Source organism: Saimiri boliviensis, chromosome 1, assembly GCF_048565385.1.
Source record: "Saimiri boliviensis isolate mSaiBol1 chromosome 1, mSaiBol1.pri, whole genome shotgun sequence".
In the NCBI taxonomy this organism is placed as follows: Eukaryota; Metazoa; Chordata; class Mammalia; order Primates; family Cebidae; genus Saimiri; species Saimiri boliviensis.
The window spans coordinates 225,721,762-225,746,755 of record NC_133449.1 but is presented as its reverse complement, the minus strand read 5'-3'; the positions used below and the strand labels follow the sequence as shown (position 1 = coordinate 225,746,755).

The following is a 24,994-nucleotide window of genomic DNA, read 5'->3' as shown; positions in this document are numbered from 1 at the left end:
TATTACTGGGTCATGACAAATCTTCAAGTAGACAGATTCAAAAGTGTTCAAAAATATTTCAGGTGTTAAGGAATTGTTGGCACTGAGTTTCAGATGTGTTTCTCGGTAGTAAATAGAGGCATTGGTCATGTATTTGGTCTGCGAACATTCCTCAAGGATCTACTCTGAACCTGGCACTGAAGAAATATTGTGGGAATTATTATGTTGAATAAAGTACTAGCTCCGCCTTCCAGAAGCCTACTGTTCTACAGAGGAGATTAGACATGTTTACAGATAATGATTTGAAGTACATAGCAGTAAGTTATAGGACAATTTATTCTAAGCATAAAGTGTATATTGCTACTATAGTGGTAACCTAGGTTATAATTTTTATAATTTTCAGATGCAAGAGCTTCAAATACTATTCTTTTTACTCTTAGTGATATGAAACCTTTGTTAGAACATTTGCAGAAAGTCTGAATTAGTAATTTTAATAATAAATATTGAGTACTTAATATATTGTATCTCACTGAGATTTATTTTACATACATTATTTTATCAATTTTTATGATCACTTCACTAAGTACTAATTTTCACTACTAAGTAGCTACAGAAAATGAGGTTTAGAGAGATATAGTATTTTACCTAGTCAAAGAATATAAGTGGAGAATGCAGAACTTGAATTCTGGGCTATTTGACAGTGGAGCCCAGACTTTTAAAATTATGCTTATAAAGATTTCCTGAAAAAAAAAAAATTGAGAACACATTTTCTTGATGGAAAGTAGGAAATTATTATTTATAAGTACAATTAAAGAAAGGGTTCTTATTTGGATTTGGTTAATACTCATGGAAGGGATTTTCTTTAACACCTTTTTATGATGCAATCCAATCTTTTAATTTGACTGTGCAATTGATACCTTTATTTTTCCTTGAAATACTTTATTAGCATAGAGATACAGGTGTATACTTCATGCTTGCTCTGCTGTCTTATAAGAAATCCAGAAATGTAGAAACATTATGGCATTCCCCAGTGAGTGGTTAACAAAGTCTATTAGCATATTCTAGTGATTATATGATAAATAACAAACTTAATTATCAAGGTTAATTTAGGATTATCAACTGTATGCTTTTTATTGTGAATTATCAGCTGGTCTATAGATGGAAAATATAAGATGTATAGTGTATATTTATATTTATGTATAAGATGTATAATGTATAATGAATTAAACATCCAATTTTAAAAAAAAGATGTATAATGTGTAATTTAAAAAATGCTCTTCAGGAAGTATCTAGAATTATAGAATTTTAAAATTTTGTTTTAAAAAGGTCTAATCCTTATTTCAAAATATATAAAGAAGTCAAATGCAAAAAAAATTAAGAAAAAATCTTAATGAATTAAATGCTATACAAATCCAAGCCCAATTTGTGTTCAGGATCAGTTTCATAATTTATGACTGATTTCAGCATTTGCTTCTTTCAATCTAGGTTTGCCAAATAATATGGAATTTATTTTCCAAGGAAGTTATTGAGAGACCCAACTAAAATATATGTGTCAGTTAAGATATTTTCAGCTAGTAACAAAAAGTCACAATTTTATTGAGTTTAAACAATAATGCCATTTATAATCTCATAAAATGAAGTTCAAAGGCATGGTCTACTCTAGGTCTAATTCTTCAGGACTTATGGCTTGCCTTTGCTGATTCTTTCTCAGCTTCATTTCCAGAGACTATTTCATTCACTCATGGATGCAAAATCCCATGATCCCAACAATTCCAGCAGAAATATTCCAGCATGATAATATCCAGGGAAGAAAACTGACCACCTCTTCCTTTTTATCTCTTCTCAGGATAAATCTGTCTTTCCCAAGGGCCCTTCCCTAGAGGAAGAGATCCCCTCACAACTCACTATCCAAAACTATATCACATACTGTTCCAAACCCAATCATTGGAAAAGGATATGGGACCACTATAATTAACTTAGGATATCAGGATCATCCCTCGGGCTGGGCTTTGACCCAGGATCCTCTATGGCTGAGGGTTCCATTACAACTAGAATGGAACCAGAGTTGTGTTAGAAAGGAGAAACAGGTGGCTATTATAGAATAGTTCGAAATGCCACCAAGAAGGGCACAACTATAGAGACCAAATAATCTTTTGCCATTCTTCTGGAAGTTGGCACTTTGATTTCTAGATGGTCCCCCAACACTTGTACTTATTCTCCTGATAATTACAGCTGCCTTGAAATTGGCCCTGGAAGGGATCACTCTGAGACCCAGATTGTTAAATGTCTTTCCCAAAGTCATGCAATAAATTAAATGGCAAAGCCAGGGCAGTTTCTTGACTCAGTACAGGGTATTTTCTTTCATTCTTTACTCTTGAGACTTCAGGACTATTGGTACTACTTTAAAATTCATGGCAAGAACTGGTCACTTTTGTAATTAACACCTCCTTATAATACATTTATTTTGTTTGTTTAGCCAGCTAGAAACTACATGGAGTCTGCGCTTTAGAAAGCCAGCTGAAGTCCTTATTCTCTGTTTTGGTATTAGGTGCATGAACCACCAATTGATTCCTTCTCACCTTACCCTTGATGAAGCTGTTTTTCTTTCAACATCTCTCTCTAGTGCTCCCCATCTTCCGTTGCTCATTATAATCAGCCTTCTGTTTCTAAATAGACTTCGCGGTCACCCATTTCTCTATGTGCCCCCTCCTAGCCACTAGTTAATTGAGCAGTGGTCTCTATTGTTCTTTCTACAGCTTACCCACTTGTGGTTGTCACACACATCCACATTGTTATATGTTCCCAAACTATTCTGGAATGGTTTTGGTAACGTTGCATTGGATGAGATTCAAACTAATAATTAAAGCATCAAAATAACTTCTGCTTTTACAGGTTTCCTCCTGTTTTTACAATCCAAGAGGAGCTACTTCTTGTGCTCTTATTACATACAATGCACAAAAAGTGTGTGATTTATTACCTGCTATAAACCTGAGTGCTTGTGATTTACTTTGTGTTTTTCTTCATTTCTAGGCCAAGATGTTGATAAATATAAAGAGCATCTTATGGATGTGTTCAACTTTAATAGCAACCCATGCGCTACACAAAGGTGAGTGTGCTAACAATTTATTTGCTGCTAATTGAAATAAAAATGTGAGTCCTGGAGGATGAAATGGCAATGTGGAATCACTGGAATAAAAGATTGATTTAAAAAATCTCTTAAGTGCTGAAAACTATTAGCTAAAATATTATTGGACTAAAAACATTGATTTTAAATAAAGTCAAAACAAAATAATAAGTAGGGTGCTAAACATGCAAGTGGACTTTCAGTAACTTCCCTAATTACTTTCAGGCTCTGCAAAAAAGCTCACATATGGTATTGGGCATATTTAAAAATTCCAACAGTATTCCTCAAACTTTCCTATGTAAAAAAGGAAACACTATTAAACACCCAGCAGGCTAGAATTTGAAAAGAGTTGAGAATATAAAGAGAAAGCTGACAACCATATTTTTGCCTTTACTTTCTTTTCTTCTCTTTCTTAAGAAAGTAATTGGGTATGCATGTGTCCTAGTTTTTTAATTTAAAATTTTATATTCCTCTCATGAGGTTGCTATAATTCCAAGTTTATTATTTAATACTTTCAAGGTAATGTATCAAGGAATTTGAAGAAAGATACTATCCAACAGTTTCACTCATCTGCTTCTGTTTAGTGTACCTCTCCAGACTCAGATTCCATTTCTTCTTCATACTTACATTATGCTTTAGACTCATCTTTTATGTTTTTCCAGATGAATTCCTTTTGCTAAAGTTTAAGTATCACTTTATCTATTATCCGTCTATTGATTTACCCATTCATTCATCCATTTATTTACTCATGCATCTGTCCATCATCCATCCATTCATCCATCCATCCATCCATCCATCTATCCATCCATCCATTCATCTGTCCATCCATCTTTCCATCTGTTCATTTATCCATTCGTCTGTTCATCCATCCATCCATCCATCCATCCATCCATCCATTCACCTGTCCATCCATCTTTCCATCTGTTTGTTTATCCATTCATTTATCCATCCATCCATCCATTTTCCCACTCATCCATTCATTTGTTCACTCATTGATGATATTTTTTGAATACCTTCTTTGTATCAGATGTTATTCTGGGTATCCAGGAATATACCCATGGATGACTCATGATAGGCCTATTTTTCATTAAACTTAATTCTCTAGTTATAGGAGACCAGCAATAAACCAGTAAACAAAAATCCAGGTATTTTCAAATTGATGAACATAAAACAGAATGAAATCATAGAGAGTGACTTGGGTTGGAGGAAGTTGATAAGACCTCCTTGAGAAAATAACGTTTAAACTGAAATGAGAATGATGACAAACCAGCCAGCCAAGATCTGTCTGTAAGTTAGGAAGAAACATAGTGTGTGTGAACAGCAGAAAGGTCACTGTAGTTGTAGAGTAGTGATCAAGGGGAAAGAAGGAGATATGGACAGAGATTAGCAGAAACCAACTCATCTAAATAATAATGACACCTTATACTTGAATAGAACTCGATATGACCCAGGAACTGTTTTAAGTGCTTAACACTAACTCATTGAAACATTCATTACCCATGTATTCTTTTGAGGAAATTGATGTACCAAGAGAGGCTAAGCAGCATGCTCAAAGGCCCATACCCCGTAAGAAGCAAAGCTAGGAGATGAACCAATTCTTGGGGGTGTGCCTTCTTTACCACCACGTTATGCTTCTAATCTGTATGAAACATTGTACCTTTAAAAAAGTCTGTATTTTATTCCAAGTGCAATAGGAAGCATTGAAGCGTTTCAGCAAAGAAAGATGTGAATTGATGAATGTTTTACATATTCAATTTTTGATAATCTATACAGATTTGATTGTAGGAGAACAAGAGTAGCAGCAGAGATATCATCTAGGAGGTTATTGTAGTAGCCTGTGCACGAAGTGGGGTAATTTAGATCAGGTGACAGTAGAGATAGAAAGAAGTGAATTGGATAAGTGGAGATGGAGGAGTCAGACCTACTGATAGATTGGATGGGGTGTGTAGTGAGGGCATGAGAAAAGTCAAGGATAAATTGACTCCTGGGATGGTTCTTTTTCCCTTTTTCACCTCTGGCTTTCCCTTTCTAGCCAATTTACAAGCGCCTCCTTGGCTGGGTGCAATGGCTCACACCTGTAATCCCAGCACTTTGGGAGGCCAAAGTTAGAGGATTGATTGAACCCAGGAGTTCAAGACCAGTCTGGGCAACATAGTGAGACCCCGCCACCTCTACAAAAATTTTAAAAAATTAGCCAAGCATGGTGGCTCAGGCCTGTAGTTCCAGCTACTGGGAAGGCTGAGGCAGGAGAATTGTTGAGCATAGGAGGTCGAGGCTGCAGTGAGCCATGATCACACCAATGCATTCCAGCATGGGCATCAAAGTGAGATCCTATGTCAATAACAAATAGATTAAAAAAAAAATCCTTCCTCCATGTTCCCCTTGTTGCCTGTGCTGCTACAGATATAATAATATCTACCATGCTCTTGGGATAAGTTACTGCTTTTCTTCCCAAGTAGACTACTGTAAACTGCAAAAAGGCCTTTCATCTTCTGGCAGAGTGCCTGACACACTGACAGCACTTAATCATTTTATATGTTGTCTAATGAGTGAGTGAATGAATGAATAAATAAATAAATAAATAAATGCCACAGTGAACCACCTGGATGGTTTTTAGAATCCAGGCTCCACCACTCAGCTCATGAAGACACACCAGTCAGATGGTAAAGCCTAAGAGTTGTCTTCCTCAAAGTTTTTGGGAGGTGAAGGTGAAAGTCACAGAGTGGAAAGGACAGCAGCATCCAGCGAGGATGGAGAAAGGAATATGAAAAGGAGAGTGGCATTTGGATGTGGAGAATTGGAAGGGAATTTACAGGGAAAGTAGCAGGTGACCATCCCTCAGCTCAGCTTTAGACTTTCCACTTAAAGAAAGAACTCATGCCATGAAGAACAACTCGTGGTATAGCTGCTTTACAGTGTTTACAGAAACAATTGTAACAGTCAACAGCACTGAGTAATTTCTGCGTGTCTGTACTGATTCTTTGTAAATCCATGATCACTATTAATAGATGTAATTAGTTTGGGGCTAATTTCAGGAGAATTTTTTTATATGAGAGGTGAAACTTGCAAATATATAATCCACATAAAACAGATTTTCTGGGTTTGTAGAGGAAAACACAGTTGTAACTATTGTTGAGTCAGTACATCAACATCTTAAGGTTTTCTGTGTTTATTTCCAGTCATGGAAGAGGCCAACGACTAACATAAATGAACACCTCGTCTATTGTTATTGTCTTTATTTTAACCCAGGAAGAACTATTTCCTTTAACAATACACATTATATTATCTTATAAACTGTCCTAATCATTGATTCTCTACCATTGGCTTAATTATTTTGATGTTCCCCTAACAGTAGTCTCACCTAGAGGCTGCTATTAACTTGTTGTCCATATTTTCATGAAACGAGTATTGCCTGTGCATTAACAACTTCCATTATTACCAACATATTGTCTAGCCTAATTAATAGAGAAAACAGTCATGCACAGTCATGAATTAGTGAATGAACTACATAGTGATATTGTCACCTGAAAGAGTGATAAATACCCATATTCTCAATTTGACATTTATTTGGCCAAGGTCTGTGTGTGTGTTTGCTCAAATTGTGCAGATGGAATTTACATCATTCTTACTCTAAAGAATCTACTGACAGAGAATGAGGAGTACTTGATTATTCATTATTTACTGATTTCTCCCTTACTATATGCATTTGGACCACAAACCATCTGGTAACAGTGAACATTTTATTAGGATTCATTTGCGTTACTTGAATTGCAGGCATTTCAGACCAATTCCTGCAGGTAGCAGATTTCTTTTAAACTTGAATACTCTATAAACATTACACTCTGAACTACTGAATTTCTTTCTTAAAATATTTAGATTTAGTGAATTTTGTTTTCGTGACCCAGTGCATTAAGACCCAAGATTTAATACACAAAAGATTTGACCACATAGCTTTTTGTTGATCCTGTTAAGATTGCATTCACATGAATATATATTTATATCCAACCAAAGCTATTAATTTTCTTATATATATAAACATTTAGAACAATAAATAGCCGTTGGCAGATTCCTTTTTAACATTATTTTGTTCCAACATACCTTTTCTTTACAGCACAGCTATTTAGCAATACTCTGTGTTTCAGAAACCTCTCTGTTGAATAGATTGGGTTGAATCTCACTGCTCATATATTCTTAAAATTGTTATGAGAAATAAAACTTGGTAAGAAATAATAAAGAATTGGAAGACAGTTATTTTAAACTAATTTTAAAGGAGGTAATAAAGTGTTTCAAAATACATACCAGAATTGAAGTTGATGATAAAGCTGTTTATTTTTCCATTTAAACATAGTACTTTATTTGTGGCAAAGTTAGTCATCTAAATAATACTTCAGGAAGGAAGATGAGATTTTCTAGAACATATGATGAATATAAAATTGGAGATTTTTAGATCACAAAATTCTCACTCTTTCTCTTCTTAGAACCATATCTTTATGCTATTATCATCTCACTAATTAGGTCCAAATTAAAGGAATGTGAAATAGGTAGAAGGTACTTTCAGAGAGTCCTCTGTGAACTTTATGAATTTCTTAAAAAGATTATGAAATTACTAAAAGATTTAGTTCAGATAGTAATTAAACACTTCTTTTGCTTAATTTGGGGCAGAAGAAGAACACCAGAGCTAAAAGATTCCTTGATTAAGTGTCAGGGGACATGTGTTCTGACCCGGTCTCTCACCAGTCATCTGGGAGCTTGTCATTCCTCTCAGTGGAACATCCTTAGTAAGGAATTGGACCAGTTTTACTTTAAGGTTGAGCTAAATTAGAGAATTTACTTTGTAAGCCAAGGAGACCATTAAAAGTGGAATTATTCCCTTGCAATTATATTCCAAAATGATAATAGTCTTAGCAGTATTTCAAAGGATAATTTAGTACGGCTAATAACACACTTCACTTTGTTTTTATTTAATTGCATTAAGTGCCTTAAATCTACTTTGGATAAGCTATATGTAGATTAATAAAATAATAAACAAATGCATGACAGCAATGGTTATTATACATTTGAAATAAATTAGTGATTTCTATTGTAAGTACATTAAGTACAATACTATATTAATGATTTTGGATTTATTTGTATCACGTGAAAGATTTTACAGGCCAGCAGGTTAAAATTTTAATTTTTAGCAACAGAGAGTCTTTTTTTCTTAAAGGGTATTGTATCTCCATAATATCTTCTTGCAACTTTAAAAATGACTTTTCTTCAGTTGAATCCACAGTGTTTACAATGAGAATGATATCATTTCTGAAGCACGGCCATGTTGAGATGTGTGTTTCCAATGTTTGACCACTAGCACAGTGTTAAATATACAACATTTCATTGGTTAAAAATCATTACTTCATTTTACCTAGAGGCTACTATTAACTCGTTGACCGTATTTTCATGAAGTGAGCATTGCTTGTGCATTAACAACTTCCATTATCCCCAATACATTGTCTAGCCTAATTAATAGAGGCTGGAAGATAGGGAGGAGGGTAGGAGAGAAAGGGATGGATTCCTGTAAGAGTGAGAGAACATTTCTTTTGCACATAATGGTGTGAAACTGTAGTCAATATATTCTTTATCATTAAAAGCTTGAGAGTTTAAACAAAGGATATTCTGCAGATAAATATTTTAGAAGGGTTAGGTGAACAGAAGCCAACTTCCCTCTAGTGTATAATTGAAGGTAGTGTCTCATTGCAAATTGATGGTAGCTGCATTCGTTATAATTACGAAAGTCTTTGGTTCCAACACAGGACCAAAGAGCATCCTGCGAATGTTAACATTTTCCTGGCTCCAATCCTATGAAGCACTTTTTAATTTTCACTTCCTCTTTGAATTTTATTTTCATTTCCTCTAAGGTAATGTGACAGTTATTGTAACAAACATTTTTTGTCTTTTGACCTGTAGACATAATTGTCATCTTTCAGCTGTTCCTCCTAACGTTGGTCCTGTCCTTTCAACCTGCCCTACAGATTTTAGTCCACCCTTCTTTGCCCTTAATTGCTTGAGCTCTTATGCTTGCCCTTTTTTTTATTGCTTAGTTTGTTCATATTAAACACTAAGTTAAAAAATATTTTACAATGAATGATGCCACATTTCTATACATAGAAATGAGCATTATTAATCCCTGTTGTTGTAAAACATCATTGAAATTGTATGCTATTCTCTTTATATAAAGTCATTCTAATTATTTCACATGTTGAAGATGTAATCAAACTATTTTAAGAGTTGCTTATCCATTCACATGTTGAATAGATTCAGTCTGGGTTTTTAAAGACTGTTAATTTGTTATTTTCTCTATCCTCTAGTCAAAGTGGAGAAAAGCCCCCTTGTGAGGGGCTCCCTCTCTGGAAAAGTCAGCCTACCTTGTCATTTTTCAACGATGCCTACTTTATCACCCAGTTACAACACCAGTGAATTTCTCCGAATCAAATGGTCTAAGATTGAAGTGGACAAAAATGGAAAAGATTTGAAAGAGACTACTATCCTTGTGGCCCAAAATGGAAATATCAAGGTTGGTCAGGACTACAAAGGGAGAGTGTCCATGCCCACACATCCCGAGCCCGTGGGCGATGCCACCCTCACCATGGTCAAGCTGCTTGCAAGTGATGCAGGCCACTACCGCTGTGATGTCATGTACGGGATTGATGACACCCAAGACACGGTGTCACTGGCTGTGGATGGTAAGGCTTTTAGTATCTGCAAAAGTGTAGTATAACAATGACGTCTGGTTCAGAAGTGTTGTGAAAAGCACTTAGAAGTAACTGTTGTTTGGGGTTTGGACGAGTGGAAAAACACCCGTCAATTCAATAGTTCATGTCTTTCACCAAAAATGAACTGGTATACATTCAAAGGTCAAGGCAGGTGCATTTTTGGCAGCCACTTCACTGATTCCATGAAGGAAAGCATTGTATACTGAAAATCACAAATACTCCAAGACATGACACATAATTGAATAATGATTACTTTAGTGTTGGGACTTATCAGTGATTCTTTTTCAAGACTCTAAAAGCTAATCTACATTTTAAAAACTTTTACATATGTGTGTATTCACATGTACATACATAGACGCACACACACACACATATATATGCATGGAAAATCCTTTCCCCCTTTTTTCTCTCTTAATATGATTATTAAAATGTTTGAGTTTGCTTTTAAGAAATTCTATCTTAACTTACGTTGAAGAAATAAGTTATTCAATAAAAACCATGTTACATATCAGAGTGTCATAGAAAGGCCAAGACTTAATAAATATTTGAATTGAATCAAAACAGGAACTTAGTATATTTTTTAAGGTTAACATCCTAGTTCTTATCCATTAAGTCTTGCAGTGAGACATGTTAGTTTCACCCTCTTTTCAGGGGTGGTTTATGTCATTTGAATTTGAGGTAGGAGACAAAGCAAAGAAAAATTGCTTTAATTGGGTACACACGTAATGCCATAGCTCTTGGAAGCCTAATATTTTGGCAAGTTATTAAGCAAAATTCTAATACCCAGACACGATGGAACAGATTCTCTTTCAATCCTCCATTTCCCTATAAAATATTTACCTTTCAGAAATATATGCAAAGGGTTTTATTAAAAGTCTTTCTTGTGTAGCCAAAAGGAAATACTCTGAATTTCAGATGCAACGCATTAACTTTCTGAATACCCTTTTATATTCAAATTCTATTACTTCCTTCCATAAATCTATTGTTATGTTGTCCAGGCATCCATTAAGTACCTTGGGTTCTTCTAACCTTTTTATCAGTTATTGTAGTTAGCCCCACTGCTATGATTTCTCTCTCTTTTGTTTATATATCACTTTTTAAAATCCCCCAAGGAGTTTAACGACTTCTTACAATTTTTCATCATTAAAGAATTAGCAATGAATTTGCCCCTTGCCCCCCTGAAACAATGAAAATCCTCCACTTAATCTCCTTAGCTCCATGGGGTCTTCAAATTATTCCAGCAACTGCAGATACTTGTACAGATTGAAGTTCCCTGCCTTGGTCGAGGAGGCCTCTTTGTGCCCCTTTACTGCCAATCTTCAGTGCACATGGAAGATTTTTAATTACCAAGAAGACTGTTTGGAGCTTTGATCAACATAAAACTAATCTAAATCTATTCAAATTCTTGCTTAAGCCTTAGAGATCATTTCAAGCTATCTCTTATACTCACCAGATAGCACCATATATATTTCCTGGCAATTTTAGAGAGATTCTATAAAGGTACAAATCGGCATTTATTTTTTTTTTGTTTTTGCAAAAACTCCTATTTGAGTCATAAAATGTCAGAAATGGGAAAATGAATGCTAGTTGTTATTTTATCTACTCAGAGCCTGTGCAGGTCTTTTTGTGTTGGCACTGATCAGAGGTACTTATCTATGAGATGGATAGTCTTTTCCCCTGTAGTTATTTTGCTGGCACACACCTACCTTGGAAGACAGAGACGATCTAAGGATAAACACATGGGAGACAGTCTTAATAGCTGGAAGTCAGGCTGTGGAAGATAGACTGTTGTAAATCCCAGAAAATTACTAGGGATAAGAAGAGTGACACAGATCTTGAAAACCACAATTTATTCCAAATAACAACAAATAAAAGTGTTCTTAAATGGGATGACTCTTAATAAAATCTCATTCCTAAGACCCAGTTGCCTCAATTTCTATTTTTCCATGACTTCTCTGGCACGTAAGTTTGATCCACTTTGATGTCTTGCAAAATGAGTCATCATATTTACTCCAGCTAAAAATGGAGAGACTCTTGTTGACATGGGAAGAGAGGGTCCAGAGCTCCACCCCCTTGCCTGCTCTATCCTCATCCCTTTGAAAATTTCTTGAGTCCTGGAGCGCAGTTCAAAACCACTAGTTTAAACAATCCCTGAAATACAACAGAGTGGAATTTGAGGCAAGTATCAGAAGTTTCTACTAGGAAGAATTTACTTCAGGTTTTTTTCGGATAAAAATTATCCATGTTACCTGTCATAGCAGAGACCCTATATTATGCTGGTCAGGTAAAGAAGATGATAAACATTTGAATGGTACATGATGGCCTACTCAGCATTTTTAAATCCTTTACCTAATTTGACCTAATATGACCTAATTTGATCACGCCAATCAAATAACACACACAATTTTAGTTCCACCTTATGAGACAGAAAATTAAAGCTCAGAGAACTGGTCTTGTATAAAACTAAGGAGCAAATTAGGAATTAGAATAAGCCTACTCACTCATAAGTAGTCCAGGGTCTTTTCCACTCTAGTACATTGTCTCTCAGTGTTTTATATGTGGAGGAAGTGGTGTTAGTGAATATTTTCATGAGATGAGTGAGTGTTTCATGCATATCTATTGGGTTGACCCTGGATAAAGTCCTGAGTAGAAGTTGATCTTGTGGGCCCTTTAGGTCTTTATGTCTTCTGCAGAATCTACTCCCTTTAGGTATCTGGTGTTCCCATGATTGTCTGAATGCTGCCTTCAGTCAGGAAAAGTACTGGGATTTAGTGACTTAAATCTTTTCCTTGCACCTAGGAGATCCGCTAGAAAACTTTCTGATGGAGCAGAATGGGATGCCTAGATGAATGGCATTTTTGGAGCCCCTCAAATCAACGTAATTTTGCATAATGCTGCATAAAGTAAAAGTAAATAATTATGATAGTATTGCTATGTAACCAATTAAGTTGATACATTGCTCCAATGAGAAATTTTGCACAGTACAGTGGGAGATTTGAACAGGCTAGCAATTGTTTGCTGTTGTTTTTGCAGGGGTTGTGTTTCACTATAGGGCGGCAACCAGCAGGTACACACTGAATTTTGAGGCTGCTCAGAAGGCTTGTTTGGACATTGGGGCGGTCATAGCAACTCCAGAGCAGCTCTTCGCTGCCTATGAAGATGGATTTGAGCAGTGTGACGCAGGCTGGCTGTCTGATCAGACTGTCAGGTAAGGGGTCTGGGGGCCACAGGCCTTAATTATTAACTTGAGAGTGAGAAGAAGGTGCCACTAACTGGCCATTTGTTTCCCCAGATATCCCATCCGGACTCCCCGAGAAGGCTGTTATGGAGATATGATGGGAAAGGAAGGAGTCAGGACCTATGGATTCCGTTCTCCCCAGGAAACTTATGATGTGTATTGTTATGTGGATCAACTGGATGGTAAGATGTTTGAGTTTCTATATCTTCATATGAACTGAGAAAATTGAGGGAAGACTAGAAGTGCATTGGAATAGAGCAAGTCTTCGTGCTTGTTTGGATTCCAAACGGGGGCATTTTGTTTATATGACTGGATGATTTTGCGGTAAAATAAGCCGAAATTAAAGTGGAAAGGGAAGGAGAAGCGTGTAAATGGTTATGCAGGTTAGAAATGTCTTCAGTTAATGGCAGGTTTTCTTACAGTCATGCTGCTCTTGGACTGTTTCCAGTACACTTTTAGAGCATTAAGAATAGAAAGCTGTAAGGGTGGTACCTATTCTGGTGAGAGCATAAGATAAAAATCGTGTGATGACAATCCACTGTGAATCCAAGTACTGACACATACCCCAGAGCTCAACTAAATATCTCTGTAAACTAGCCCAGCAGGGGTTTTCAAGTTTCCCTTCCTGTTTATTTTGTTACACTAATATTCAGAGCAATCCTTCATTCATTCAACCAATCAATACATTAAATCAATCAACAAATTAAAAATCACCTATTGTAATTTTTTTTGGGTACTCTGCCAGTTGCTACAGATATGAAGTCAGTTAAGATATAGCCCTTGCTTTAAGTTGCTTAAGTCTGATTTTGGCACTGTCATTTCTCCTTTGCCTGAATTAGAGATTCTTAAAGACCAGTTTGAGTTCAGCAGTACCAACGTTACCTAAAGGGTGTGGTGCAGTTTTATTATAAACGCACAGGGGGCTGGGTAACTGGCTCACACCTGTAATCCCAGCATTTTGGGAGGGCTAGGTGGGAAGATTGCTTGAGTTGAGGAGTTTGAGACCAGCCTGGGCAACATGGTGAAACCATGTCTCTACAAAAAAACCAAAATTAGCTAGGTGTGGTGGCGTGCACCTGTAGTCACAGTTACTCGGGTGGTGGGTGGAGTGGGGGGAGCTGAAAGGGGAGGATTACTTGAGCGAGGAGGTGGAGGCTGCAGTGAGCCAAGATTGCGCCACTGCCCTCCAGCCTGGGTGACAGAGCGAGACTGTGTCTCAATAAATATATAAATAAATAAAATAAAGGCACACAGAATAGAAGTTTCTATGACTTTTGAAATGAATTTTTATTTGTATTAACAGCTATTATTAGAATCCTAAAGGTATAGATAATAATGTTAAATTCTAATTTTAATTTTGACTAGGTGCACATAAAAAGAATGATCTCAATTTTCTTATGTTTAAAATGAAGAGGCTGGATTAGAGAATTTCTGTGGTCCCTTTCAACATTAAAATTCTGTAATTTCATGATTCTGTGAATTGAATAAGCAGCCTTCGAACCTGAAAGCTAGAATATAAGCAACTTATATTTTCCTAACGCCTCGACTAAATTTGTAATGGAAGGCCTGCTTTCAAGAAGGGTGCTTAGGTGTGGTTCCTGAGCATCTTAGCATTCTTGTTATCACTGTCACTAAAGATTGCCAGATGTGTTTTCTAAACCAAAAGTGTGGATGTGAGCAACTTTTATATTTGTATATAGGCAAAGGGAAAACATAACATCCAAGCTATGGTTGAAATACATAAAACTAGGGCTTTTTTCTTGCCTTTATTTTAATTGATTTTAAAATAGAGAATAGAAGATGGTTGGTAGGAAAATCTGATTAAATAATCTAGGAAATAAATTTCATTATTGCTATTTTGATAAGGTGGAAATTTGTATCACTATTGTTTTAATTTGGTGTAATGTCTGTACGGGTGATAATTATAAAAAAAATCTGAAATGCTGGTAATACTAGAAATGATGCAGAGGTAGTTTTTGTAAAATTATATGTAAGTTCTCACTAACCTGAAAGATCTTTACCAAATATTATTAAATGGTGGGCTTTCATGGCCTGATTCAAATATCCCAAGCCAGATTCCTTGGTGGAAAGACAGGCTTATGTACCCATGATGCCAACAGCCAGAGAGCCCTAGCGACCCCTCGTGTGTTCGTTCTTCAGTTTACCCTAGTAAAGGTACTATCAGCTCTTAGCTCTCTAAAGCTGTAAGATTGTCCAACTTCAAAATAATTTCGTCAAGCCCAGAGAGGGATGTTGTAGAAAGCCCGGAAATTTCAGGGCTGCTGCAAGTACTGTTTGAAGAACTTTGGACAAGTCTTGGTGGTGGGAGTCCTTCTAGGGATTTCCTAGCCACACTGTCGTCACTGAGTGCTGGCTCCCCAGAATCTGTTCATAGTATCATAACCAGTGTTCAGGAACTGGACTCTGTCCGAAGAGGAGCTGATGATGTTTGCACATCTCCCACGATGAAGGATTTACCAGTCTCATAGCTGTCCTCTCCCACTTCCACAAACGCAGTCACTTCTAAGGCAAATGTTATGCCGAAGCCAGTTTGTGTCCCAGTGTAACCCAACTGTATTTTATAAAGTTATTTCAGATAAATCTACATATTTGGTGACCGAAAACTTGTAATGTGGAATATAACATAACGTTCCTTAGGGTCTTTATACCAAATCGACGGAATTTTAATCTTTTTGTTTTAGTATGTAAAAATTGGAAGAGAAATGTAAAAGAGTCAGTACAAATGTTAATTCAAGCACTGGCTGAAATTTGTGTCAGCGAAGTAGCAAGGCAGTTGTGTCATAGAAGAAACTCGACAATTCTGGAAGATATTCAGCGTGTTTACAATAACATTGTTCATGACACTATTTTCCTGCTTGTTTATTGGCCCTTGGATTAAGTATCAGATCTTTGAACACTGCTCTTTTCTTTCTTGGCTTGAAAGTCAGCAGGATTGGGGGTTAAAGGTAACTTTTATAGATGATGAGGTAAGGGGAAGATCACAAAATCATTCTTGTAAGACTTCTCTCATTCCTTAACTGAAGGATATATATGTCTTCCCTTTTGAAGTAAAGACCATTGGCTAATGAGTGAATTGATACAAAATTCTTGTGGAAAATTGACTACATAAAATTACATCTGATATTTCAATTGCCATGTTGACAAAGGATCATTTGAAGTTGAGTCAAGATTCCTCATAAGAGGCATTGAGGAATTCATGAGTCAAATAATTCCTGCCTATATTTTATTTTTGTATTTAGGGGAGCCAAGTGTGTGTGTCTGAAAAGTGGTGGGGACAGTACAAGTTAGATTTGATGTATTCTGAATGCATGTGTTGGAATACACACACAGGAGTTATGAACCAAGGTGCAATTACTTTAGATAAGAAGCCATATGTTCCAGATGGTCTGATGAAAAAGCCAATTAAGTATAAAATGAAACGTTGCTCAAAAAGGCAATTAATTTTCGGTTTTAATTTAATTCTTGTGAAAGATATTTAGTTGACAGAACGTTGACCCTTTTTTCTCTCCTTTCTTGTTTTGTAATGTCATATTTTCCTGACACATGTGTTTCTCTATAAAATTTAAATAATTGCACTAAATTAAATCCTGCCAGTTTTGGGAGAAGATTCTAGTAGGATTCTTTTCCTAAGGTGGTGATTGTAACAGTTATGCATATTCAATGAATACTCACTTCTGTTTTTCAAAGCCTATTCACTAGCGAACATTTCAGTATCAGCTTGTGTTCTTAGAAATGATTTGGAAATTATAATGGCTTATTAGACATGATTCAGTCAGTAATAGATATTAATAGAATTAAAATTTTAAAACAAGAATCTAGAAATTAAGATCCACAAAATAATCCTTATTTAGGAATTTTAATCTTTGTTTCCCTGTAAGACAGATTTGGAAAACATTGGGAGGATTTTAATGCAGAGTTGAGATGATTAAATGGCTCAAGAAATTAGGTAAAGGATCAGAATTATTTAGGAATGAAATTAATAGACTGTTTGATTTCCTGATGGTAGCTGGTACTTTAAAAAATAAGTTTCTTTTTTCAGGCATTTAATTCACCCTGCAGATACATTGGAGTAGTGCAGATGAGATCAGACTACCTTCTTCATTGTTGACCCTCTTATTTTCCTTGCAAATGAGTCAATCCTTCCAGTCTTGTCCCCAGACCTGACAAATGGCTGGTCCAGGAGCTCTTTTTCCCCGTGACAGAGGCCTATCCTCTCATGGCCTGTATTTTCTATGCAGCCCTGCCTTTGGGTATTTATGTCACCTGCGTTGACTACTACCCTAGTATTTCAGTTCCCTGTTTTTTTTTTTTGTTTTTTTTTTTTTTTTTTTTTAACACAAGCTTCTCAGCACTTTGACAGGCCTATAATGTGAACACTCTCATCTCATATTTCCTCCTGAAGACCTAGTTGATCCTTCTCATCTTTACCATCTCTGAACTTTGAATGTGTGACTACAGTTACCCTCTTGAAAATATTTGCTTATACTTTCCTCTCCTACTAAATATGGATGTGGTGAAGAACAAAACAAAGAAATTCATTTTTGTATCCCCAATATGTCCTTGGCATATAGTAGATACTCCATAGGTGGAGATGCATAAATGAGTGAATTAGTGAATTAACTTACAAACCATTGATGCCTCCCTACTCACGTTGCTTTATACTTATTTCCTGGATACTTTCATACTTCTCCAGGCTCCATCGGTATCTTATCTGCTTCCTGACTTCTTCATTGCTTTAATTTTCTTACTAGTTTGTTTAATTTCATTTTTGTTTGCTTGTGCATAAATTGTAAACCAAAAGTCTTGTGGGACATATGGGGCATGAAAGAATACCAAAAGAACAAATACGTGAACAACGAAAGTGTTAATTTCTAGTTTTGCCTGTTTAGCCCCCAAATTCTCTTCTGAATTTCATACCCATATTTCTAGTTTGTAAATCATTTTTGTGTTTCATTTTTGGTTTTGGTTGTCACAAATAGTCCCCATGACTTTAAAAGTCCTTGAGGGGATCTGTTTTACTACCATCAAAACACTTAAACACCAAACGCCATATAATTCTCCTTAAAAGTTGTGCTTTGGTTTTGCTGGCTTCATCCACAAGCAAAAACTCTTCAAAACCCCTAAAACCTGCCCTACTGCAATCTATTCAAACTCAATTTTCACACTCTTCAGTGGGACTCCACACATGTGCCTCTGGGACCCTTTGCTTGCTCCTGCCTGCAAGTCTGCTCTGTTCCTCTCAGGGAACACACACCCCTCATTTTTTCAGCATTGTGATTTCACCTGTGCCTAAAGACTTACTGCTTCCAGGATCTGCTCTTCGGCTGTTGCAGTTCACACTGAAATTTCTTGACTCTGACCTTCTACTTTACTTAGAATTAGTTCGATGTGATTACTTTACTTAGAATTAGTTCGATGTGATTTATTGCTTAATTGTTTTCTGGTTTCTTTGTGTTCATCAAATATAAAATGTTATATATTTGTTTTATTTCAGCAAAATTATTATAAGCTCCTAATAGAGATAAGACCATAAACTTCTATATCTTTCTCAATTTCAATCAAGAGCCTGTTCCCATCACAGACACATAATAGTCAATAAATACTTGATGGTACTTATAGTATTTCTCCAACTTTTGTCTCTTTTAGAAGCTACCTTCTACCACCACCTTTCCATTTTTATAACACTTGTAAAAAATGCTTTGCTTTATTTACCAAATTCATAAAGATCTGCTTTTTACCATTATTTAATCACCACGATACTATATTTTCTTCTTTATATTTCTCCTCCCACTCTTTTCTTTGATGTCTCTTAGAAATAACTCCTTCCCAGAGACACTCCTTTTCTCACCTCTCATGATAATTTATTCTCCTTGCCTCCCACTCCTTCCTAGCAAATTGTCATCTCTGGGATTGCTTTTCCTGTATTAATACCTATTCATTAACTATAGGTTATTATTTTTACTGTTACCAGGATGGCTTTGTCACCTCTGTGTCTTATCTAATGCCTCCATATTATCCTTTTGCCTCACCTAGAACCAAAAACAACTTTTCCATTTTTGTTATTTCATGAGCTCCTTTAGATATGAACATCTAAACCTTTAGATAAACATCATTAAGTAGTTCTTAGAGCATGGTTAGTTCTAGCTTTTTAGAGGTTTTGGTTGCACCAAAATCAGACATTGAATCTGGAAATTATATAATTTTTTGCCTATAGACTCTCAGATTGCCTGACAGTTTTAATGAAATTTACAGTATGTATTCTACAGAATATTTCACTGATGAAGGTAATTTAAGAATTAGTGATTTCTGTCCTTACCGGGCTTATTCAGTTAAAAAGCCCCATTTCAGCTTGAAGAGCTTCATGCACACTGTGATTCAGCTAATGGTTAAAATAGTGACTCCTGATTTCAGAATCTCTTCACATTTGTTGCAGTTGGAGCTAGAAGGTGCTGAAAAGTTTTAATCTGTTCTCTGTAGCTTTCTATATAAGCTTTGGAGATTAACACACCTTGCTTAGAGTTGCTTCTGTGTACAGTGTTTGAACAGTCTAAGAGCCACTGAGGAAAGCACTCAGGCACAGCATACTGGAAGCACCTCTGGAAGATGATGTCCTTATTCAGTATAGTGGTTTTAGTATACTCACTGTGAGGTAGCTTTATGAGTAGAATGAGGAAGGAAATCTAATGTATGGTTGGATTATTATTTAACTTAAATCTTACAAAACCTTTGTCAGGTACTTTTGAAAAGAACTTTTGCCTACAAGGAAACAGGCACAGAGAGGTTAAGTTATTGAATATGCCTTTTTTCTTCTTCTATTGTCATACACTCACAGGGCCACCAAAGATTCCCTGGTAGAGCAGCAGGCAGTCTTACAAGCCAAGAAGATAAAAAATACCCTCAAAGCTCCCCCAAATCTCTGATATCTCATTAGAAAATATCATAATTCTTATTTGAGCAGTGATTGCATTACTGATTGGACTACAATGACTGGAATTGCTGGGTCAAATGGTAACTCTACTTTTAACTTTTTGAGGAAATTCAATGCTGTTTTTCAATATGGTTGCACCATTTTACAGTCTCATCAGCAGTGGACTAGGGTCCCGATTCCTCCACAGTCTTGTCAACACTTGCTATCATCTGACCTTTTGTGTAGCCATCCTAATGAGTGTAAAGTAGTATCTCTGTGGTTTTAAATTGTATTTCTCTGATGACTAATGAGCTCCAACATCTTTACATGTGCTCGCTAATCATTTATTGATCTTGGTAGAACGGTCTACTCTGAAACTTCGCTCACTTATAATTGGATTGCCTTTTTATTATTAAATTGCAAGTGCTCTTTGTATATTCTAGATTGGCATGTATTCTCATGTATATGATTTACAACTACTTTCTCCCAGTCTGTGAGTTGTCTTTTTACTTTTGATAGGGCCCATTGAAGAACAAAAATTTTTAATTTAGATGAAATACAATTTGTCTGTTTTTAAAATTTTTGTGATTTTTGTGTCATATCTAAGAAAACATTGCCAAATCCCTAGTCATGAAGATTTAGCTCTCTGTTTTATTCTAAGAGATCTATAAGTTTTACCTCTTTTGTTTTTATTTTGATCCATTTTGAGTTAGTCTTTTGTATATGGTATGAGGTTGGGGTCCAGATTAATTCTTTTGGATGTGTTCCTAGCACCATTTGTTGAAAAGATAATTCTTTCTCCATTTAATGACCTTGGCACCCTGTTGAAAATCAATTGACCGTAGGTAGATGGTTTATTGCTGGACTCTAAATTATATTCCTTTGATTTGTGTGTCTACCTTTATGCCAGTATCACAATGTCTTTATTACTGTTGCTTTGCAGTAAAATTTGAAATTAGAAAGGGTAAGGCCTCCAATTTTGTACTTTTTCAAAATTGTTTTAGTATTCTGGGTTTCTTGAGTTCCCACCTGAATTTTAAAAGTGGCTTATCAATTTCTGCAAAGAAGCCAGCTAGGATTCTGTTATAGATTGCATTGACTTTCTAGATCAATTTGGGGTATATTGCCTTCTTAGCAATATTATGTCCTCTGATCCATGAACCTGAGATGTCTTTCTGTTTTTTTTTTTTTTAGATATTCCTTAATTTCATTCAACGATTTTTTTTCAGATTATAAATTTTGCAGTTCTTTTGTTAAATTTACTTGTAAATATTTTATTATTTTTGATTCAAGTGCAAATGAAATTTTCTTAATTTCTTTTATTTATTGTTTATTACAAATGTATAGAAATGCAATTGATTTATATATATTGTCCTTGTATCTTGCAGCCTTGCTGAACTTGCATCTTAGTTCTAAATGTTTTTTAGTGGATTTCTCAGTATTTTCTTTATACAGTCTCTTTCATTTTATAATCTTACTTTACATGAGTAAAACTGTCTTGACTTAAACTCCTTAAAGCATGTGACAGTCATTTGCTTTAAGATTTTGATGTCAGGGTCTCCTGGAGTTCTGAATCAAAAGAGCTTCTTTGGAAATACAGTCACCATTTACCTCCCAGCTGTGAAAAGCCAAAAAACCCAAACTAGGCTGATCCTCCTGTGTTGACCTGAGGTCATTCTGTGCCTGTCAAACCAAATAACATGTTCAATCTTTTGTATATTTTGAAGACTCAGAAACCCAGAAATTTTTTAGAACCTCTTTCTCACTCTAATTAAAACCTACTGCTCTGTCAATGGGAAAGAATGAGTCCAGACATTCTGAAAACCGTACAAATACATTTACATTTTAGTGGGGGCTTCCTGCATCTTTAACTTCTTTGAATTGACATAGGTAAGATCATGTGTAATATAGTATCAAATACGCACATTCATTTTCAAATGAATATAATCTGATTTAGAGAATGTTAGCTATCATAGTAGACTATAGATAACACACTAATAATTAATTAAAGGTTAACATTTTTAAAACTCAAAGTCTATGGTTTAATGCTCTACTTCAGTCTGATACAAGGGAGAAATCTGGAAGGGGCTCTCCTAGCTTTCTAGTCTTGTTACTCCCAAATTAGAAACATTACCAGCCTAACAGTAATTTTGGGGTCTAAAATGAAGTTATTTTGGGAGCCCTGGAGTTTTCTTGTCACTGTTAACAGAAGATTGGCCTTTGTGCAGGTTAAATAATCAAATCTTAGAGGAAATTGACTTGCTTTTAAATTATCTACAAATACTAGCTCTTAAAAGATTGTATGTATATATTAGCTGTTAACCAACCATGTGCATCTGAGGGGCTTTGTGATTCAGTGGATAATGAGCATTAGTTTTTCCTGCTTTGATCTTGTGTATATTGATACAGACGAAAATATGAGAGAGAGAGAGAGAGAGAGAGAGAGAGAGAGAGAGACAGAGACAGAGAGAGACAGAGATAGAGATAGACAGAGAAGAAAAAGAAAGTGTTGGAAAAGCTTAAAAGCTAATTATTTTGTTGAATTGTTGCTATTACCTTGATACTTAATATGTTCTGTTAGTGATTTTATCACATGGGTGTTTAGAAGCTTATTTCATGTAACTACTTCCAGCTTACTCATCCCATTTACTTTTGCATACATTTATTATTTATATACTGTTTTGACCCAGATATTAAGGAAATGTAAAAACATTTATAAATCTCGAAGTTTTATAGTAAAAAAAACAAAAAAACAAAAAAAACAAAAACCAAAACAAAACAAAAAGTGGGGAATGCTGGTCCCAAATGGAGAAAGGAAATTATAAATTAGTTTATAAGAACTGATTTTCAGATCAAACAGTTGAGTATAGTAGAGCTATAAGCACAATGAACAGAAAAAGCATAATCATGTATCACAGCATCCAGCAAATATACTCTGCTTGCAAACTGGTGAGATCTCAGCTTTGACTGCCACAGAAAGCAGCCCAACCGCTGCAGTCCAGGAAAGAATTGTGTAATTATCTGTGATTAAGTCTTCCTTTCACCTTGGTGATTGCAAGAATTGTCAGTGGAAGAGAAAGATCCTATCCCGGTTTTACACTAGACTTAGGCTCTTTAATCATATTGTTGAGTGACTGCTGAGTATAAACTCTAGCTTTTGAACACTGTGGGTCATTTTTAATGTTTTGATTTGTTTTCATCACTGCTTGCCATTTCAGTATGTGTCATGTTTGAGTCTGCCAAGAAGCAGTTTTTCCATTTAGCAAACAGAATTGTAAAAAAAATATACATGGTCCACTTTCTAGGGAACCTTGTAGCAGCCAGTGGTCAAATTAGAGTATTTTTTTCCCTTCATATTTCTGATATTAATTCCCACAATTAATATAAATTTAGTTTGTAGAATGTCACCAGGTATCAAAGTCTCACAACATGTCTTCCAGTTTCTTCCAGGGCATCCCTGGAAAGTTGAAATAACAGAAATATGCCAAAGCTATAAGTATTTAACTTGAAATTTTGGAAAACTATGGCTTAAGATACTGCGTACATTTTCCATATGAATATGCAATGTATCCTATGCATGAAAGGCCCTGTTTGACATCATATTTTACATGTACACTAATCTGAATAGGTATATACCTTGATGAATTCTTATTATAACAATCTAGCTTACTTTAAATCTGACATCTAAAATAATGCATCATTTTGTTTATATAAAAGATATTTGGTATATTTCCTGATGTATTAGTCTGTTTTTATGCTGCTGATAAAGACATACCTAAGACTGGGAAGAAAAAGAGGTTTAACTGGACTTATAGTTCCACATGGCTGGGGAGATCTCAGAATCATGGCAAGAGGCAAAAGGCACTTCTTACACTGTGGCAGCAAGAGAAAAGGAGGAAGAAGCAAAATAAGAAACCCCTGATAAACCCATTAGATCTCGTGAGACTTATTAACTATTATGAGAATAGCAAGGGAAAGATGGGCCCCATGATTCCATTACCTCCCCTGAGTCCCTCCCACAACACATGGGTATTCTGGGAGATACAATTCAAGTTGAGATTTGAGTGGGGACACAGCCAAACCATATCATTCCACCCCTGGTCCCTTCCAAATCTCATGTCCTCACATTTCAAAACCGTTCATGCCTTCCCAACTGTCACCCAAAGTCTTAACTCTTTTCAGTATTAACCCAAAGGTCCACAGTTCAAAGTCTCATCTGAGACAAAGCAAGTTCCTCCTGCCTATGAGCCTGTAAAATCAAAAGCAAGCTAGTTACTTCCTAGATACAATGGGGGTACGGGTATTGGGTAAATAGCCATTCCAAATGGGAGAAATTGGCCAAAACAGAGGGGTTCCAGAGCCCAAGTCTGAAATACAGTGGGGCAGTCACATTTTAGAGCTCCAAAATGATCTCCTTTGACTCCACATCTCACATCCGGGTCATGCTGAGGCAAGAGGTGGGTTCCCATGGTCTTGGGCAGCTCTGCCTCTGTGGCTTTGCAGAGGACAGCCTCCCTCCCAGCTGTTTTCATGGGCTAGTATTGAGTGTCCACAGCTTTTCTGGGTGCACAGTGCAAGCTGTCAGCGGATCTACCATTCTGGATTCTGGAAGATGGTGGCCCTCTTCTACCACAGCTCTACTAGGCAGTGCCCTAGTAGGGACTCTGTCTGGGGGCTCCAACCCCACATTTCCCTTCTGCACTGCTCTAGCAGAGGTACTCCATGAGGGCCACACCCCTGCAGCAAACTTTTTCCTGGGCATCCAGACATTTCCATACATCTTTTGAAATCTTGGCAGAGGTACCCAACCACAATTCTTGACTTCTGTGCACCTGCAGGCTCAACACCACGTGGAAGCTGCCAAGGTTTGGGGCTTCCACCCTCTGAAGCCACAGCCTGAGCTGTACATTGGCCCCATTCAGCCACGGTTGGAGTGGTTGGGGCACAGGGCACCAAGTTCCCAAGCTGTACACAGC

At 36.2% G+C, this 24,994-nt stretch overlaps 1 protein-coding gene across 3 annotated transcripts in view; it reads left to right on the top strand.

Moving 5' to 3' along the window:
- The window catches only part of VCAN (versican), a 107,275-nt gene that overhangs the window by 8,977 nt on the left and 73,304 nt on the right, over positions 1–24,994 (top strand). For all 3 annotated transcript variants that reach the window (XM_003920784.4, XM_074384085.1, XM_010340685.3), the window contains exons 2-5: positions 3,010–3,085; positions 9,448–9,822; positions 12,886–13,060; positions 13,145–13,272. In XM_003920784.4, coding sequence (XP_003920833.2) covers positions 3,016–3,085; positions 9,448–9,822; positions 12,886–13,060; positions 13,145–13,272 — 748 coding nt within the window. In that variant the 5' untranslated portion in view covers positions 3,010–3,015. The remainder of the gene's footprint in view (positions 1–3,009; positions 3,086–9,447; positions 9,823–12,885; positions 13,061–13,144; positions 13,273–24,994) is intronic.